General features: G+C 52.8%; 2 protein-coding genes across 7 annotated transcripts in view; one reads left to right on the top strand and one right to left on the bottom strand.

Moving 5' to 3' along the window:
• Nucleotides 1-3,413: 3,413 nt before the first annotated feature.
• SPR (sepiapterin reductase) lies at nucleotides 3,414-6,707 on the bottom strand. Its single transcript, XM_068149699.1, has 4 exons — nucleotides 6,357-6,707; nucleotides 5,272-5,562; nucleotides 4,474-4,664; nucleotides 3,414-3,627 (listed from the first exon to the last, which is right to left on the bottom strand). Exons 1-3 carry the CDS (start codon nucleotides 6,667-6,669, stop codon nucleotides 4,474-4,476), a joined length of 795 nt encoding a protein of 264 aa, XP_068005800.1. The 5' UTR covers nucleotides 6,670-6,707; the 3' UTR covers nucleotides 3,414-3,627.
• Nucleotides 6,708-14,880: 8,173 nt separating this feature from the next.
• EXOC6B (exocyst complex component 6B) overlaps nucleotides 14,881-15,503 on the top strand; it is a 281,602-nt gene continuing 280,979 nt past the window's right edge. For all 6 annotated transcript variants that reach the window (XM_068149414.1, XM_068149412.1, XM_068149413.1 and 3 more), the window contains exon 1: nucleotides 14,881-15,113. In XM_068149414.1, the coding sequence (XP_068005515.1) occupies nucleotides 15,001-15,113 (113 nt within the window). In that variant the 5' untranslated portion in view covers nucleotides 14,881-15,000. The remainder of the gene's footprint in view (nucleotides 15,114-15,503) is intronic.

Here is a 15,503-nt window from a genome sequence, read left to right as displayed (position 1 = left end):
TTGCTGGACCAGTGGCTCTCTTGTTACACATTAAATGGCTGTCCCAGGGGACATGGCCAGCCTGGAGCTGATCCTCTTTGCTTAACACTAAGGCCACCAAAACTAGGGGACACCTCAGAGAGGAGAAGAATAAAAGGAGGTCAGGAGGCTGAGTGAGGAGTGTGAAGAGTTACAGGCAGGAGGATGAGTGGGTGCTCAGTCTTGGGGAAAGGACTTGGTGAGAACTGTGCCAGCTCAGCAGAAAGATGTTTGTTGTTCTAACCCTCTTGGTGAATGTCCACCAAATCCCAGCCATGGCCCTGCAAAGACCCTGCAAAGCTGTTGAGTTGTGGCATAGGGAGGTGGGAGGCTTTGGGATGGCTTGTCCTGTGTCTAGGAGTCATTCAAGCCATGCTCATGGCCTGGAGTTAATATGAGGGATCTCTGGAATGGGTTCACCACTCCTGCCAAGTATCTCCCATATTAACTCCAGGGCATGTGCATGACTAGGCTGCCTCTGTGGGTATCTCAGGGGTCTCTGCAAGGAGGATTGGGGTGCCTGCCTCAGAGTCTTGGGCACCACCAGATCTTTCCTCTCTCCAGGAGCTCATTTACCTTTGGCCTCGTGGCCAGAGGCAGACGCATGTTTGTGAGTGAGGAGCTCACTGGGCAATCAGTGTCCTGGCCAAAAGGCCTGTACTCAGCATTTCTGGCCACCAGATAGGAAAATAAAGGCCTTATTCTCCCCTCTCCAAAAGGAACCTTTAATAAGGGGCAGAGGAACCTGTCTGCAGCCTCTTGCCCCACTGAGCCAAGGGCAGCCCAGGTCAAGGGTTGAGGTTTGGGAGGTTGTTGTGTGCACACTGGTTTTAATTTGGGAGGCTTTGGGGGGGATTTAGGAGGCTCACACCCCGGCAGTGACATTAGCTCCTTTCATAATCCAGTTCCCCACATTTCACCATGGTCACAAAGGGCACAGTGTCTCCCCCAGCTGGGAGAGGGGGCTGGGGAGTGTCCCCAGGGATCTGGGGTCAGTTGTTCAGGTGGTGTCAACCCTAAGGATCATATACATGCTTCCCTTCCTGCCTCAAACTGCTCTTGAGGCCATGGCAGGGGTTTTCAATAGCTCTTTAGAGGGAGCTCACAGAGAGGTGTCTGAATTGGAGAATTATAGAACAGTTTGGGTTAGGAGGGACCTGTAGAGGTCATCTAGTCCTGAGCCCACTGCAGTCAGCAAGGGACACCTGCAGCTACAGCAGGCTGCTCAGAGCTCCAAATGACTTGACCTGGAATAGTTCCAGGGATGGGACATTTACCACTTGTCTGGGCAACCTGGGCCAGGGTCTCATCACCCCTCCGGCTGCTTTGCCTCCCAGCAGCAAGGGAAGTGCTTTGTCTTGTAAACATAATAGCTCAGAACAAGGCAAGGAGATGTGGAGGAAGGTGTGGTCCCATGGGAACCCTTGCATCCATGCACTGGGAGAACAGAGTGGATAACCATTCCTGGGGCTGCCAGAACCCCCAACACTTGGCTTCAGGGGTGGGATGAAAAGGAAAAAGCAAAGGGCAAAGAAAAAGGGGGGAAGGAAGAGAGGAAAGGGCTAAAATACCCTACACGTTTTTTTGCTGCAGAAGGCAGGGTGGGAAGGCTCTTGGGGGGGTTAGTGAAGGAGATGCTCCACTCTAGGCAGGATTTCATAGCTTGACACTTTGCCCCTGTGAAGGTGAGCAGAACCCAAAGGTCCTATGTGGGATGAAGTAGGTTACAACTCCTTTCAGGGTGACCTTCTTCAGCTGCAGGGTCCCTGGCAGAGCACTGCACAAATATTGGGGGTTCCCAAGCCCAGGAATTTTTGTCCCTCTAATAGACTTTGCTGGGTGAGTTGTGAGCTCTGAAATTAGGAGAGGCCAAAACTTCTTGGTTTTTAAATACCCCTTTTTCTTCTAATTGAGCCTCAGGCATGCTCCCATGGCTCCAGGACACGGAGTCCTGAGCAAGGAAAAGACGTTGGCTGTCGTAGGAACCTGTGATGAGCAGGAAGGGAGCCTGAGCCTTCATCCTGCTCCATCCCAACCAACTGCCCGTCGCTCTTCCAGAGGCAGCGATGCTCGGGCCGGTGTCCGTTACCCGGTCTCGGTACGCCCTCCGCTGGCCACAGAAAACGCTAGAAAAGGGAAGAAATTTCCTCTCGTTTTGCCATCTCACAGCAGCCGTGGCTGCAGGGGTGTTGCCCGGATTCATGGGACATGGGAGCTCGACCCGCTCCCTCAGCAGGGGATGCTGGTACCCAGGAAATGCCCTGAAAGCATCACTGCCACTGCTCCCTGGCAGGGGATGCTGGTACCCAGGGGATGCTGGTACCCAGGGGATGCTGGTACCCAGGGGATGCCCTGAAAGCATCTCTGACATTTCATCCTGGGCACAGCTCTGCTCTTGTGGGAGTCATAAACTCAGCACATCCCTTGGGATTGCAGAGTGCTGATGAACAGTGAGCCCAAGGGGGTGAAATCCCTAAAAACCAAACCATCCAGGAGACAGCTTGGAGCACAAATTGTGGAGTGGCCAAACAAACTTACTCCATTGAACTGTGAGCACATGGTTGCTTCACCAGCAAAATTCAGCAGTGCGACACAGCCCTTCTCTGCAGATGTAGGAATCACACTTGGTATGTGCTTGATGCTGGTAACAGATTTCCTCTTGGAGCAGATGTAGAGTTTCCAGGTTGAAGGAACAGGCACACCAAGGCTGAAATTTTGCTCCTGCTGCTTGTGGGCTGCCCCACGCACCAGATGAGACTGAGAAGGGACTGAAACCTGACCCAGGTCACAGAAAAGACAGACATGGACCTGTTAGAGCAGGTCCAGAGAAGGCCACAAAATTCCTTCAAGGGCTCAAACATCTCTGCTGTGGTAAGAGACTTGGGGCTGTTCAGCCTGGAGGAGAGAAGTCTCCAAGGAGACCTTATAGAGGCCTTTCAATATATACAGGGCTCCTAAGAAAGCTGGAGAGCAAGTTTTCACCAGGGCCTGTTGTGAAAGGACAAAGGATGATGGTTTGAAGCTGAAAGAGGGAGATTTAGATTTGATATAAGGAAGAAATTCTTCTCTGTGAGGGTGGTGAGACAGCAGAACAGACTGGCCAGAGGAGTTGTGGATGCCCCATCCCTGGAAGTGTTCCAGGAAAAGGTCACCTGGGGCTTTGAGGAACCTGGGCTAGTGGAAGGTGTCCCTGCCCATGGCAGAGGGGATTGGAGCTCGATGATTTTCGAAGGTCACTTCCATTCTGCAAACCAACTCCAGCATTTCATCCATGATTTCATTAATGTTGTGTGCAGGAGCATGCAAGCACCTCAGTATTGAAACTCAGCACTCCCTGCCTGCACATCCTCCTACCCTACCAAACATTGAACCACTTTTAAAGACACAGCAGAAGATCCAGACCAGACACAAATCTTTTAATGATTGTAGAGCCAGGTAAATCCAGGGTTGAGCTAGAGGACTGCAGGAAGGTCACTGTCACTGAGTGCAGAGGAACATGGGACGTTTCTGGGGCACACAGGGGGTGCCACTGTGCTTCATAGCAGCTTCCCTCCATCAACACATGCTGCAGATAAGCTGCTCTCCATAAGTGCCTGTGGCAACTGGAACCTGATGAAAAAAAATGAGGATAAATAATTAAAAGAACAACCCAAGAGGGGCTGAAGCCCCAGACCCAGGCTTGGACCCAGACCCTACAGACAGAAGCATGGCATGAGCTCAGGGCTGTGTCTCAGATGTGCTCTAACCCATGTTGTGTGTGTGCACATAAGCTGCTGACCCTGGCCAGCACCCAGAATTCACATCTCCTCTCCCTGTCCTGCTGGTTTGTTGGTTTTGTTCAAGAACCACAGGGACAGGCTCTGCTCCACGTCTTCAGTCACAAAACTCACACAGAGATGATCCCCAAACTGCAGGAGAATCTGGAGAAGCCACTGGTGAGACATGGGAAAGAGTCAGGGCTCTGGGGCAACAGCTGCAGCTGTCACCTCCAGTCCCAGGAATGACTTTTCCCCTTTGGGTGACTTGCTTCTGCAGGGCAAAGGGGACAGACATGGGAATACTCAGCTTTAACCCTATTGCTGACTTTGAGACCTTCTGTGGTGGCTTTCTGACCTGACCTTGCATGCCTCAATACTTCCTTGACCCCTGCATAGAAGAGCTTTAAACCTCCACGCCCATTCCCTTGGAAAAGCCACCTCTGCTCTTCCATCCCCAGTAGCTGAGGTATCCCTGCTCCTGTGGACAGGTGCCCAGAAAGGCTCAAAGAAGTGCATCAGGGCACTGGGAGTACTTAAAAGGTGCTCAGAGATCTTCTCTTGAAAGCTGCACAGCATCCAGGACCGAAACAAGGTCACAAAACAGAGTGGAGGCATCCAAGACCTTGGGAGGCACTGAGACCTTAGTGGACAGAGGCAGAAAGCAAAGCAGGAAGACAAAGGTGAAGGCAAGACTAACTCAGATGCTGTAGAAATCCACATGGGCACCAGAGCAGAAGGTGTCCTCCTCCAGGAGCTTCATCAGCTTCTGGGCTGACACACTGCAGTCTATCAGCTGGCCACTCTCCTTCAGGTTTTGGAAAAGCTGACGCATGTCTGCATCTCCAGTCTTAGTCCTGGCCAAGAGCTGCATGTCCGTGTCCAGAGGACCTGGGGACAGAGGGATACAAAACAAAACATAAGGAGAGAGCAAAATCTGGGGCTCGTTTTCCCTCTCTACCTGGCATTGGCTGCCAGAACCTTTCAACCAGTGCTGATCTGAGCTGGAGCTCAGGGATTTGACTTCTCAGCTCAGCCTCTGCTCACTGAGGCACTTTCTGCAGTTCAGGGCAGGGTTGCACAGCCAGGGGCTGCTCCTAGCAGGGAGAAGCTGATGGGGAGAGCTCCTGCCAAGGGCTGGGCTGCAGAGAGGCTCTGGCTGAGTCTGGGTCCTGGGCACACCAAGGGCACTGCTAAATCCTGTGTGCTACCTTGGGGTACAGGAAGCCAGAGGTGGCAGCTGTGGGGAGGAGCAGACAGGATGTTCAATATTGGTTTGTAGATGTTTGTATATATGTCATTAGTTTCTTATTATTATCTTTTTATGTCTGTTTCCTCAACCCATCAGTCTCTCTCCCTTCTCCCCCTCCCCTTATGGGAAGGGAGATGGGGTTAACAGAGAGCATCTGTCCTTCATGTAGTGGCAACCCCGGCTCAACCCATGACATCCACAAAGCCAGGAGAAACTGAACAGCAATTGCTGAGCTCCCCTCCTCACCCGGGGCGTAGCTGAGCACACGGACATCAGGCTCCTCGAGCGCCAGCACCTGGAACATCATGTCCCGAGCAGCCTTCCCGCTGCAGTACAGCGTCCAGTTCTTGAAGGGCTTCAAGGCACAGAGGGAGGAGATGTTCACCACCGTCCTGCTGCAGCCAGGCCGCTTCCCGAAGGCCTGCAGGGCACTGGAGGTGAGGCAAAGCGCTGAGGTGATATTGAAGGCAAAGTAGCTGTTGAGCTCATCTGGGTCAGTGAGATCGAGGAAAGTTTTGGAGATGTCTCCCAGAGAGGCTAGGAAAAAAGGACAAATGAGTTAGGAACAGAAATGGGTTCAGCAATGCAGCAGATGCCTTTTGCTCCTGTGTGTCCATGGGCAACACGATGCTGCAGACAAATATGAGCAGCTTTGCTGGCCCAATCTTGAGCAGGGTGTCAAGAAAGAGTGAGGAGATCAGCACCTGGCTCTGCTCATCACTTTCAGGTCACTCACTGAACCAACAGTGGTGATACAGGACATGAACCTGCCCTGCCAAAACAAACAGCTCCCAACCTCTAGCCTGGAGGTACAATGTCCACATGAGCCACCATGTGCTCTCCTACAAAAGCCTACCTCCTGTAGCACCTGCCTGCTGGAAGATATGGTCTGATCTCTAGCAGTCATGGGTGAAAAAAGGCAAGCATCTGAGATCTGGGCCGGGTGACATCTCTGCTGCTGCTTCAGTTATCTTCTTGGTTTGGTTATTTACTGGCATCTAAAGCCCCTGAGCAATTACAGAATGGTTTGGGTCTGAAGGGACTTTAAAATCCATCTCATTCAATTTCCCTGCAGTCATCAGGGACATCTGCAACTACAGCAGATTGCTCAGAGTCCCAACCAACTTGACCTCCAGGGATGGGGCATCTACCACCACTCTGAGCAACCTGGGGCAGTGTCTCACCACCCTCACGGTAAATAATTTCTCCCTTCTCCCTAGACTGAATCACCCTCTGTCTTGCCCGGCCAATGAGGGCTTGCCGGGGCTGAAGCCCGCAGCCACGGAGGGCACCGACCCCGGGGCGAGCAGGAGGAGGATGGGGGTCGTTACCGGCGTTGTTGATGAGGAGCAAGCGGTCGGGCGGGCCGGCGGGCAGCACCTCCCGCAGAGCATCAGTCGCCTGCCGTAGCCCCTGCTTGCAGCCCAGGTCGGCGGCTACGAACTCCACCCGCAGCTCGCTGCCGGTGGCCCGCAGCTCGGCCGCCAACTCGGCAAGCTGAGCTGCCGAGCGCGCCAGCAGCAGCAGCACGGAGCCCTGGCCCAGGCGCGGAGCCAGCAGCCGCACCAGGCTGCGCCCGAAGCCCCGCGAAGCCCCGGTCACCAGGCAGGTGGTTGCGGGCCACCGCCGCGGCTCCGGCTCCATCCCGCAGCGCTCAGCGGGGCCGTGGCACCGCGTCGCACCACGTGACACGCCCCAACCAACCCCCGCGGCCCCGTCGCTCTGTGATTGGCCGCTCCCAAGGCGCTGGCACCGCTCACAGCTCCCATTGGTGGTCGTCGCCGCCGCGGCTGCTGACGTATGGGTGGGCGAGGTGCAGAGCGGCGGCTTCGCCCCGGGAGGGCAGCGGCCGGGCTCGGGTTCGGGTCCCGGGAGTCGTGGGTCCTGCCTGGCACAAGCGCTGTCGCACCTGCGTCTCTCTTCCATGCATCTGGGATGTTCATACATTTTTTTCCGTACAGATTTTTAATACCTCTTTTTCTCTCCGATGCGTCTTCTCCCGGCGCGGCTATAAATCCTCTCCTCCTGCACCTCCCCAGCCTTCGCTGCCGGCCACTGCCGCCGCTTCCAGATGGACCGCAGGCTGACGAAGCAACTGCGCATCTTTGTCCTCCACCATCACTGGTGTTGGCATCCAGCAGTGGTTGTGCTGAACGGGATCGCAGAGTGGTTCGGGTTGGAAGGGACCTTAAACGTCATCTAGTTCCAGCACCCCTGCCCTGGGCAGAGACATCTGCAACTAGATAGGCTGCTCAAAGCCCCATCCAACCCGACCTAGAATATTTCCAGGGATAAGGCATCTACCACCTCTGTGGGAAATCTAGGCCAGTGTCTCACCACCCTCACAGAGAAGAATTTCTTCCTTATATCGAGTCTAAACCTCTCCTCCTTCCGTTTTAAGCCTCATCCCTTGTCCTATCACTACATGCCCTTAAAAAAAAAAAAAAAAACACCTCCTCTCCAATTTCCTGTAGGCTCCCTTTAAGTACTGAAAGGGCACCAGAAGCTCTCCCTGGAACCTTCCCTTCTGTGTGCTGAGGAACCCCAGCTCTTTCAGCCTGTTCTCACAGCAGAGAGGTTCCAGGTCCCTGATCATCTCCATGGCCCTAAAGTCTTTCCAGGACGTTGAACACAAAGGTGCACAGATATGTAGCAGAACCAGTGAAAGCAATGGTCATTCTCTTAAAAGATGGAAGATACTCTGCTTCCCTCCCGTGCTGTGCACAGTGGGGACACTGAGCCCTCAGCACCGTCCTGGTCCCCTTACAGATTTGCTCCAGCTCCGAGCATCCCACAATCACGCCTGCCACAAAATCCTCGTCTCTTTATCCCTCCGCGTCAGGGCTTCCCAAGCAGCTCAGGCTGCAGTGGGGCGAACCAGCACTAGGTGTCATCGGCATTTAAAATCTGGAGGGAGCTGTGGACAACTCCTGAGCACCGAGGACAGCGGGGAGGACAGTGAGGGGACTCGGTGCTTCGCCGGGCAGCGATACGGATAGTCAATGGTGCAGGCAGCGGAGAAGTGCCGGAGGAGTAAAGTGTCTCTTGGTGGTGCTGAAACCCCAATCTTAAGATTGTTCAGCTTGGAGACGAGGTTGAGGGGAGGCCTTCTCACTCGCTACAACTAGCCAAAAGGAGGTTGTAGCAAAGTGGATGTTGGTGTTTTCGCCCAAGGAACAAGCAACAGAACAAGAGCAAATGGCCTGAAGTTGTGCCAAGGGATGTTTAGGTTGGACATGATAATCAGTTTCTTCTCCAAAAGGGCTGTCAAGGCCTGAACTATGCTGCCCAGGGTAGTAGTGGAGCCTCCATCCCTGGAGGGGTTTAAAAGTTGTGTAGATGTGATGCTGAGTGACATGGTTTAGTGCTGACCTGGCACCGCTGGGTTAAATGTTGAACTCAATGATTTTAAAGGGCTCTTCCAACGAAAACAATTCTGCTGTTCCATGAGTGTAAGTATCTACTGCTGTATTATCCAAATTTCCCAAATTATCCATCATTTGAAATTGTACCAATTTATCTGTTGTGGCATGGATCCTGTTGTCACCGAGGTATTGTGCATGTGTGTTTGTATTGCTCTCTGCAGTGTCTGGTGGGCTCCTCCAAATCCAAGATAAGGCAGAAGGGCTTCCAGAGGGGAAATCCCACCCCATGCACTGCAGAGGTAGTGGGAATGTCGTGAAGCTGTTACTCCCAAGCAGCAGCTGCCAAAACACTGCCAGGACTCACATGTGTTGGAGAGGAAACTCTGATTCCTTCTGTAAAGGTCTGCTAACAATAGCTTTCAGGAAGAACCCTGGGTATTTGTGCCCGGTGTTACCACCCAAAAAGGGCAGAGCTCAAAGTCATACAAGGTAGCCCTGGCTGTTGTCATCATTGCCATGACTACTGATGGGTTGCTGGAAGTGATTGCACTCCTGAGCGGTGTTTCTGGTTCCAGTAGTTCAAAGGCCACCCCATCATGCTCAACAGCTAATTGTGTGACCTCCTAAGGAGATTGATGGCCTTGGGTGCAGGAAAGCAGAAAGTATCTATGGAAGCCAACAGATCTCTTGCTGCCTACATTGGGGCTACTATCTGGGCAGATTTTATGGCAGTGAAGATGAGGATGGGCTAAGCAGCACAACAGAAACCTCACTCTTGCAGGTATCTGTGAAGAGAAGATGAGAATCCATCTCTTCAGGCTACAAATCCTGTCTAGACACCATACCATGTGGGTTTTTGCAGGGCTTTAGAAATCCCAGTGCAGCTTGCCAAAGGATCTTCACCCCAGCATTGCCACTAGAGATCCCTGTATTTATTTAAACCAGAAACTTGGAGTTGAAAAATGCTTCACAAAAGTGAAGCGAAGGTGGCTGTGGGAGGAGGGATAAATTGAATGCCAGCATCTCTCCAGGTAGGAGAGGCTAGTTCCTTCTCCTGGGGTTGAAGTGGAGTGTGCTAAAGGTCAGTCTTTGAGAAGGAAATCCAGCTGCTGCACACCCAGAGCAAACAGGACCAGCTGACTGTGCACTTAGTCAGCACCCATGGTGCTCTTGTTGCTTTAGAAACACCAAGTGCTTTTCCTTGTCCAGCCTCAAGTGTAGGAGAAAGCAAACACTGAGGATACTCATCCCAATGGAAAGAGGAGCTGTGGCCAAAGTGGAGACAGATGGGAGAAGTGTTGAGCAGGTGTAGGCTGGAGATGCAGGAGGAGAATGTGGAGGCAGTTACTGGGGCTCCAAGACTCCAGTTCACACCTCAGAAGAAGGGATCTGTCCAGAGAGGTTGAGATTATGTGTCTAATGACATGAGGGTCCCTGCAGGAGGTTGGTCTTCCAGGTCAACAGCATCTAGCCTCGATTGTTCCTTTCTTTCTACTTTTGCTCCAGTGACATGGCAGAATTACAACTGATCCTGAATTTGGGATGATCCCAAGTGCCACAGTGATCTGTAGACAGTGATGATGGTGACTTTTAATTTCAGCAGTGAGAGAGTGTCTGAGCAGTGGCAGACAGAGGCAGAACCAGCAGCCCCATGTAGCCTGCACATGAGCCTGTGGAAAGCCCGCTCAAGGTTTCTGATCTGCTACATTGATTTCTTTAGGAAGCTTTGGTACACTAGGGAAGTTCTGGAGGACTGGAGAACACTAATAAGAGGTCAGTAATTAAAAGGGAGGGTCTTTAAAGCACCATTAGGTTGTTGTCAGTCTCATAAAAAACAATTACATGGAACTTCATTAGTAAGAAATTAGGGGAACATAAAAGAGTTTAATGTCAGCCAGCAGGGCTTTAAGGGAAATTGAATCTGTCAGGCAAACTCAATATCATTTTTCAATGAGATTATGAGCTGGTAGCAGACATCTTTGATGCATTTGTGTTAATGCTGCATGATGATTTGATTAATTGGAACAATAAAATTCAGCATGCTCATGTCACTGGTAAGAATAAATAAACTTCCTGGGGACAGGCTTTCAAATGGCACAGAGTTTGCGTGGCAGCAAATAGCAAAGGCCAGCCCCAAACTGCTCCATGAGCCAGATGCAAGCATGTGAAGGTGACCACATGCCTCGTGTCCAGAGGCAAAGGATGTCAGTTTTCTTACAGAGCAGAAAATTTTATCCCAGATGACAGTGACCTGAAAAGAATTGAAGGTGATGGACACCAGCCTCAGTGTGACCCTGTGGCCAATGGGGCTGGATGAGGGTAGCCACGATGGCATCAACACGATGTTGAGGAGGAGCTTGTTATTAGAGCCACTGCCCTGCCCACTGCTGGCACCAACAGACTAAGGAAAATCTTGAAATATCATGATTAAAAAATAAGTTAATTACAGGAAAGGTGTTCCTTGGGAGCGAACAGCTCCAAGAACTCACTCTGTTCAGCTGGATAAGAGAAGCGGCTGATTGAGCCCAGACCTCAGGACCATACGTGAACACCCAAAACTTGATCACAGAAGGCTTTTGACTCTACTAGGCAATGGTAAAAAGAGATCTCCAGTTTAAACCTGAAGTCAGAAGCTGGGTGAGATTTTCTGTGGCATCAAAACCAGAGCTAAGCTTTTCTCTTAAAAATATACTTGGATTTCACTACAGCTTCAGAAGCCAGCTGACACCTGGAAAATCTATGGCTGGTGCTCCTGGGAAGGTCCTCCTAAGAGGTAACAATATCCTTCTCGTTTCCCACTTGACATGAATATTTATGAATCTATGGAAATATTTTTGGTTCTTTTTCTCCCCATAAGAGAAATGTGATGTTTTGGTAAGCACTGAAAAAAACCCCAAACTTACTCCACCCAAACCCAAATACTACTATTTTGACAGACTGTTACCTTGCCTCATAGCATCCTCCCACGTTGCTCTGGGGAAGTTAATGCTCTGCTTTTCTTCAGGACGTGGTCTTGCTGGCTGAGTCACACCATGCTCCACACACTGAGCTCCTCCTCTTCTTGCTGAAGCGCTACATTGCTGCACTGTAAACAGCAGTCCTCGTTCTTTCTGCTGATGTAGGAGAATGAGACTAAAGTAAGATTTTGATGACTGCATGATTTCTAAGTTCCCATCTCTGTGCTTAACTCCTGAGATTTCAATCATAGAATCACAGAATCATGGAATCATTTTGACTGGAAAAGGCCTTTAAGATCATCAAGTCCAACTGTTACCCAGCACTGCCAGGTCACCACTAAACCATGCCCCTCAGCACCTCATCTGCATAGCTTTTCAATCCCTCCACGGATGGCAGTTCCACCACTGCCCTGAGCAGATTGGTCCAGGGCTTCACAACCCTCAAGGGGAAGAAATTGTTCCTCATGTCCAACCTAAACCTCCCTGGCTACAGTCTGTGGCTCTTTCTTCTTGTCCTATTGCTTGTTCCCTGGGAGATGAGACCAGATCCCACCTGGCTCCAACCTCATTTCAGGGAGTTGTAGAGAATGAGCAGGTCTCCCCTCAGCCTCCTTTTCTTCAGGCTAAGCAACCACAGTTCCCTCAGCTGCTCCTCGTAAGACATCTGCTCTAGACTCTTTGCCAGCTTCCTTGCCCTTCTCTGGACACACTCCAGCACCTTAATGTCCTTCTTGAAGTGGGAATCCAGTATTTGAGGTGTGGCCTCACCATTGTTGAGTACAGGGGACAATCACTGCCCTGGTACTCCTGGCCACACTAATGCTGATCCAAGCCAGGTTGCTGATATTCATCTACCTGACCAAGTAGTGTCCTCATACCAGAGAAAGCTAGATCCTGTTTCTGAGATCCTTATTTGCATTAATACCATTCAGGGTAGAGCCTGGCAGTGGTGTCAGTTGTGGCAGTTATCATTTGCTAACTAAGACCACGCTGGATTGTTGCCAGCCACTCATTCTTCAACCACTGGTGTTTAATCCTGCTTCTAAAGCTCAGTGAAGACAGCGTGATAGTTACTGGTGACTTTAGGAATGTTGGCTCAGTCCCCAGTAGCACAAGCCCCTACTAATTTGAATGAAACCAGTAATCTCCTTAGCTGCTATCAGCGGTGGATGGTGGTATGGTGGATTTCACACCAGAGCTGGGTATGTATCACACACTGAGCAGCACATGATGTGTTTCCCATAGCCACAGGTAGCTAATCTCAACAGTCTGAAGTTCAAAGAAGTTTAAATCACAAATGATCTGCTCCTTGAAGCAGCCATCAAGGTGTTTTGGCACCCTGTAAGCTGTGGTGCTGTAAGCAACAGCCTTCTGCCTGGGCAGAGAGCCGGTGGAGGCAAGCATGAAATGTGCAGCGCTTCCTCCTGGTACAGGTCCTGACCCAGCCCTGGGGCAGGCACCACCAGGCTGCTGGGCTCCAAAATCACCCTGCTATTTTTATATGCTTTCCCTCCACCAACTGATGTGTCTCTTTGCTTCTTGGTCCTCAGAAAGCTTCTACCAGATCTCCATGGTGACTGCTGTCGGAGGACAGATTTGCTGGCTGGTGTTAACACGTCCAAAACGACATCCATCTGCTCTTGCACGACAGGTGCTTGGCAACTGTAGGCATGATGTACAAGAGCTGGTGAACTTCACGTGAACTAACCAAGATTTTGACAGGCTCTCAGTGCCCCTTCTGCTTTGTGCCAATTGTGGTGCATCATGTTTTGGGAAGTTCTTTTATCCCTTTCATATTTAGAATCAAAATCACGAAGTAGTTTTGACTGGAAAAAAACCTTTGAGATCATCATGTCCAGTCATTAATCCAGCACTGCCAGGTCACCACTAAACCATGTCCCTCAGCACCACATCTACGTGCCTTTTAAATCCCTTCAGGGGACTTCACCACTTCCCTGGGCAACCTATTCCAGGGTTTAACAACCCTTTTGGAACAGAAATCGTTCCTCACGCCCAACCTAAACCTCCCCTGGCACGACCTGGGTCTGTTTCCATTTTTTCAGTTAAGTGATGACAGGGGGATATTCAGACCAGCAGCATTCAGCCGTAGCAGGCAGCGGTGAGGAAAGCCAGAGCCATGCTCATACAATTACCACAGTTTATTTTTATCTCAGAAGATGAAACAACAAAAGCAAAGGCAGAAGCCCTTGGTGGTATGCACAGCCTGGTCTCAGTCCTGCTCTTCATCCCCACTGTGCATCTGGCAGAGCACGAGACGTCTGTGGAAGGACAGCTCCACACCTGATAACGTGGAGCTGGGAGCGGGACCCTTCCAGCATCATTTTCACAACACAAAGGAGTAACGATGATAACCAGCTGTGTCCGAAGGACAGAGCAGCGTGGGGAGCAAGCTTGGCTGTGTCCTTCGGTGAAGATGCCTCTTGGGTTGTGCAGCTTGGATGGGGATGAAGTGCAGCTCAGCAGCTGGTGGCACCTTTTCAGCGTGGGGGTGACGTAGTTTATGGAGCTGAGGGACAGGATGGGGCAGGCAGAGAGGAGGTTCACCCCTTTGTGGGGCAGGGCGATTCCTCTCCTCTGTGTGGTGGCACAGGTTCACTGCTACAAAGATAGTCCCTCGTGGTGGGTGACAACAGTGTTACTGTCATGTGGATGGGTATGTTGTCTATGCCATGGGACCCTGTCCCCTGTCGCTGCCATGAGGCTGTGCCCCTTCAATGGGAAGGACATGGGGTCCCTGCCACAGGGCTGTCCCTACACGTGGTGGGTGTCACTACCATGGTAGCTATGTCCCCTCATGATGGGAACCATGGTCACCCAATGTGTCCCCGGTCACAGGAGTGAGCACGAGATCCCCGCCGTGGAGCCGGGTCCTCTGAACAGAGATGTTTCATAGTTTCATTCAGGGTTGGAAGGGACCACAAGGATCATCCAGTTCCAACCCCCCTGCCATGGGCAGGGACACCCCACACTAGATCAGGCTGGACAGAGCCTCATCCAGCCTGCTCTTAAACTCCCCCAGGGACGGGGCCTCGACCACCCCCCTGGACAACCCATTCCAGGGTTTCACCACTCTCATGGTGAAGAACCTCCTCCTCACATCCAGCCTGAATCTCCCCACCTCCAGCTTCATTCCATGTTGCTGCCACGGTGGCTGTATCTCCTCATGGAGGAGGACAGGGGTCCCTGCCATGGGTCTGTCTCACCTCACAGAGGAGGGCAAGGGGCTCTTGCCATGGGGCTGTGCCCCTAACGGAGGTGTCGAAGGCACGGGGCAATGCCCCGCCGGGGGCAGTTAGCAGCCGCTGCCATGGCGGACACCTCCGTGCGGGGACAATCGGCATCCAGCCCAAGCTCGCCGCCTCCCCTCCCGCGGCACAACGCCGATGACAGAGCCTGCGGAGGGGCCGCTCCCCTCCCTCCCCGCCCCTGGGCTGGCGGCGCCGGCGCAGGACGCGGCGGAGCCCCTCGCCCTCCCGCACTACATTTCCCGGCGTGCCGGGCGCGGCGGGGCCGGTCCGGGCCGCACGGAGCGGAGCGGGCGGCCCCGGCGCTGCTTTTGCTGGTGCTGCTGCCGCCGCTGCCCAGGGCGGGGAGGGCCGAGCCGGGCAGGTGGGTCAGGCCGGCACAGCCCCATGGAGAGGGGGAAGATGGCGGAGCTGGAGAGCCTGGAGACGGCGGCGGAGCATGAGCGGATCCTGCGGGAGATCGAGAGCACGGACACGGCCTGCATCGGCCCCACGCTCAGGTGCGGCCGGGGTGGGGCGGTGGGACCCGGGGGTGCCCAGCCTCGGCGCGGGGGGACTCCGGCGGGGTTCGCCCGGTCTCCGCCTACCCCAGGAACTTTGCAGAAACGGGGAAATCGTAATTAACGTTATTGTTTAATAGTCGCCTCGGGGGAGAGCCCGCAGCCCCTTTGCGTCGCCGTGCCTGCTTCTGGTCTCGGACCGGGCTGTTGGGGATGTGGAAGCACCGTGCGGGGCGAGAAGCTTGGTGCGTGCCCAGCTCTGGGCTCCGCGTCCTCGGCGTGGGGTCCCGGGGCGGCTTCCCCTCCCTGGCTGCGGTGTCAGCCCGGCGCTGGGCTCTGCCCTTCCTGCGTAACCCCCTGATCGGGGCTTGCACCGCAGCACCCTTCGGG

Source organism: Melanerpes formicivorus, unplaced genomic scaffold (genome assembly GCF_026170545.1).
Source record: "Melanerpes formicivorus ecotype bairdi unplaced genomic scaffold, bMelFor1.0.p_v2 SCAF_18, whole genome shotgun sequence".
In the NCBI taxonomy this organism is placed as follows: Eukaryota; Metazoa; Chordata; class Aves; order Piciformes; family Picidae; genus Melanerpes; species Melanerpes formicivorus.
The sequence above is the reverse complement of the archived record's forward strand: the minus strand, read 5'-3'. Positions and strand labels throughout refer to the sequence as shown.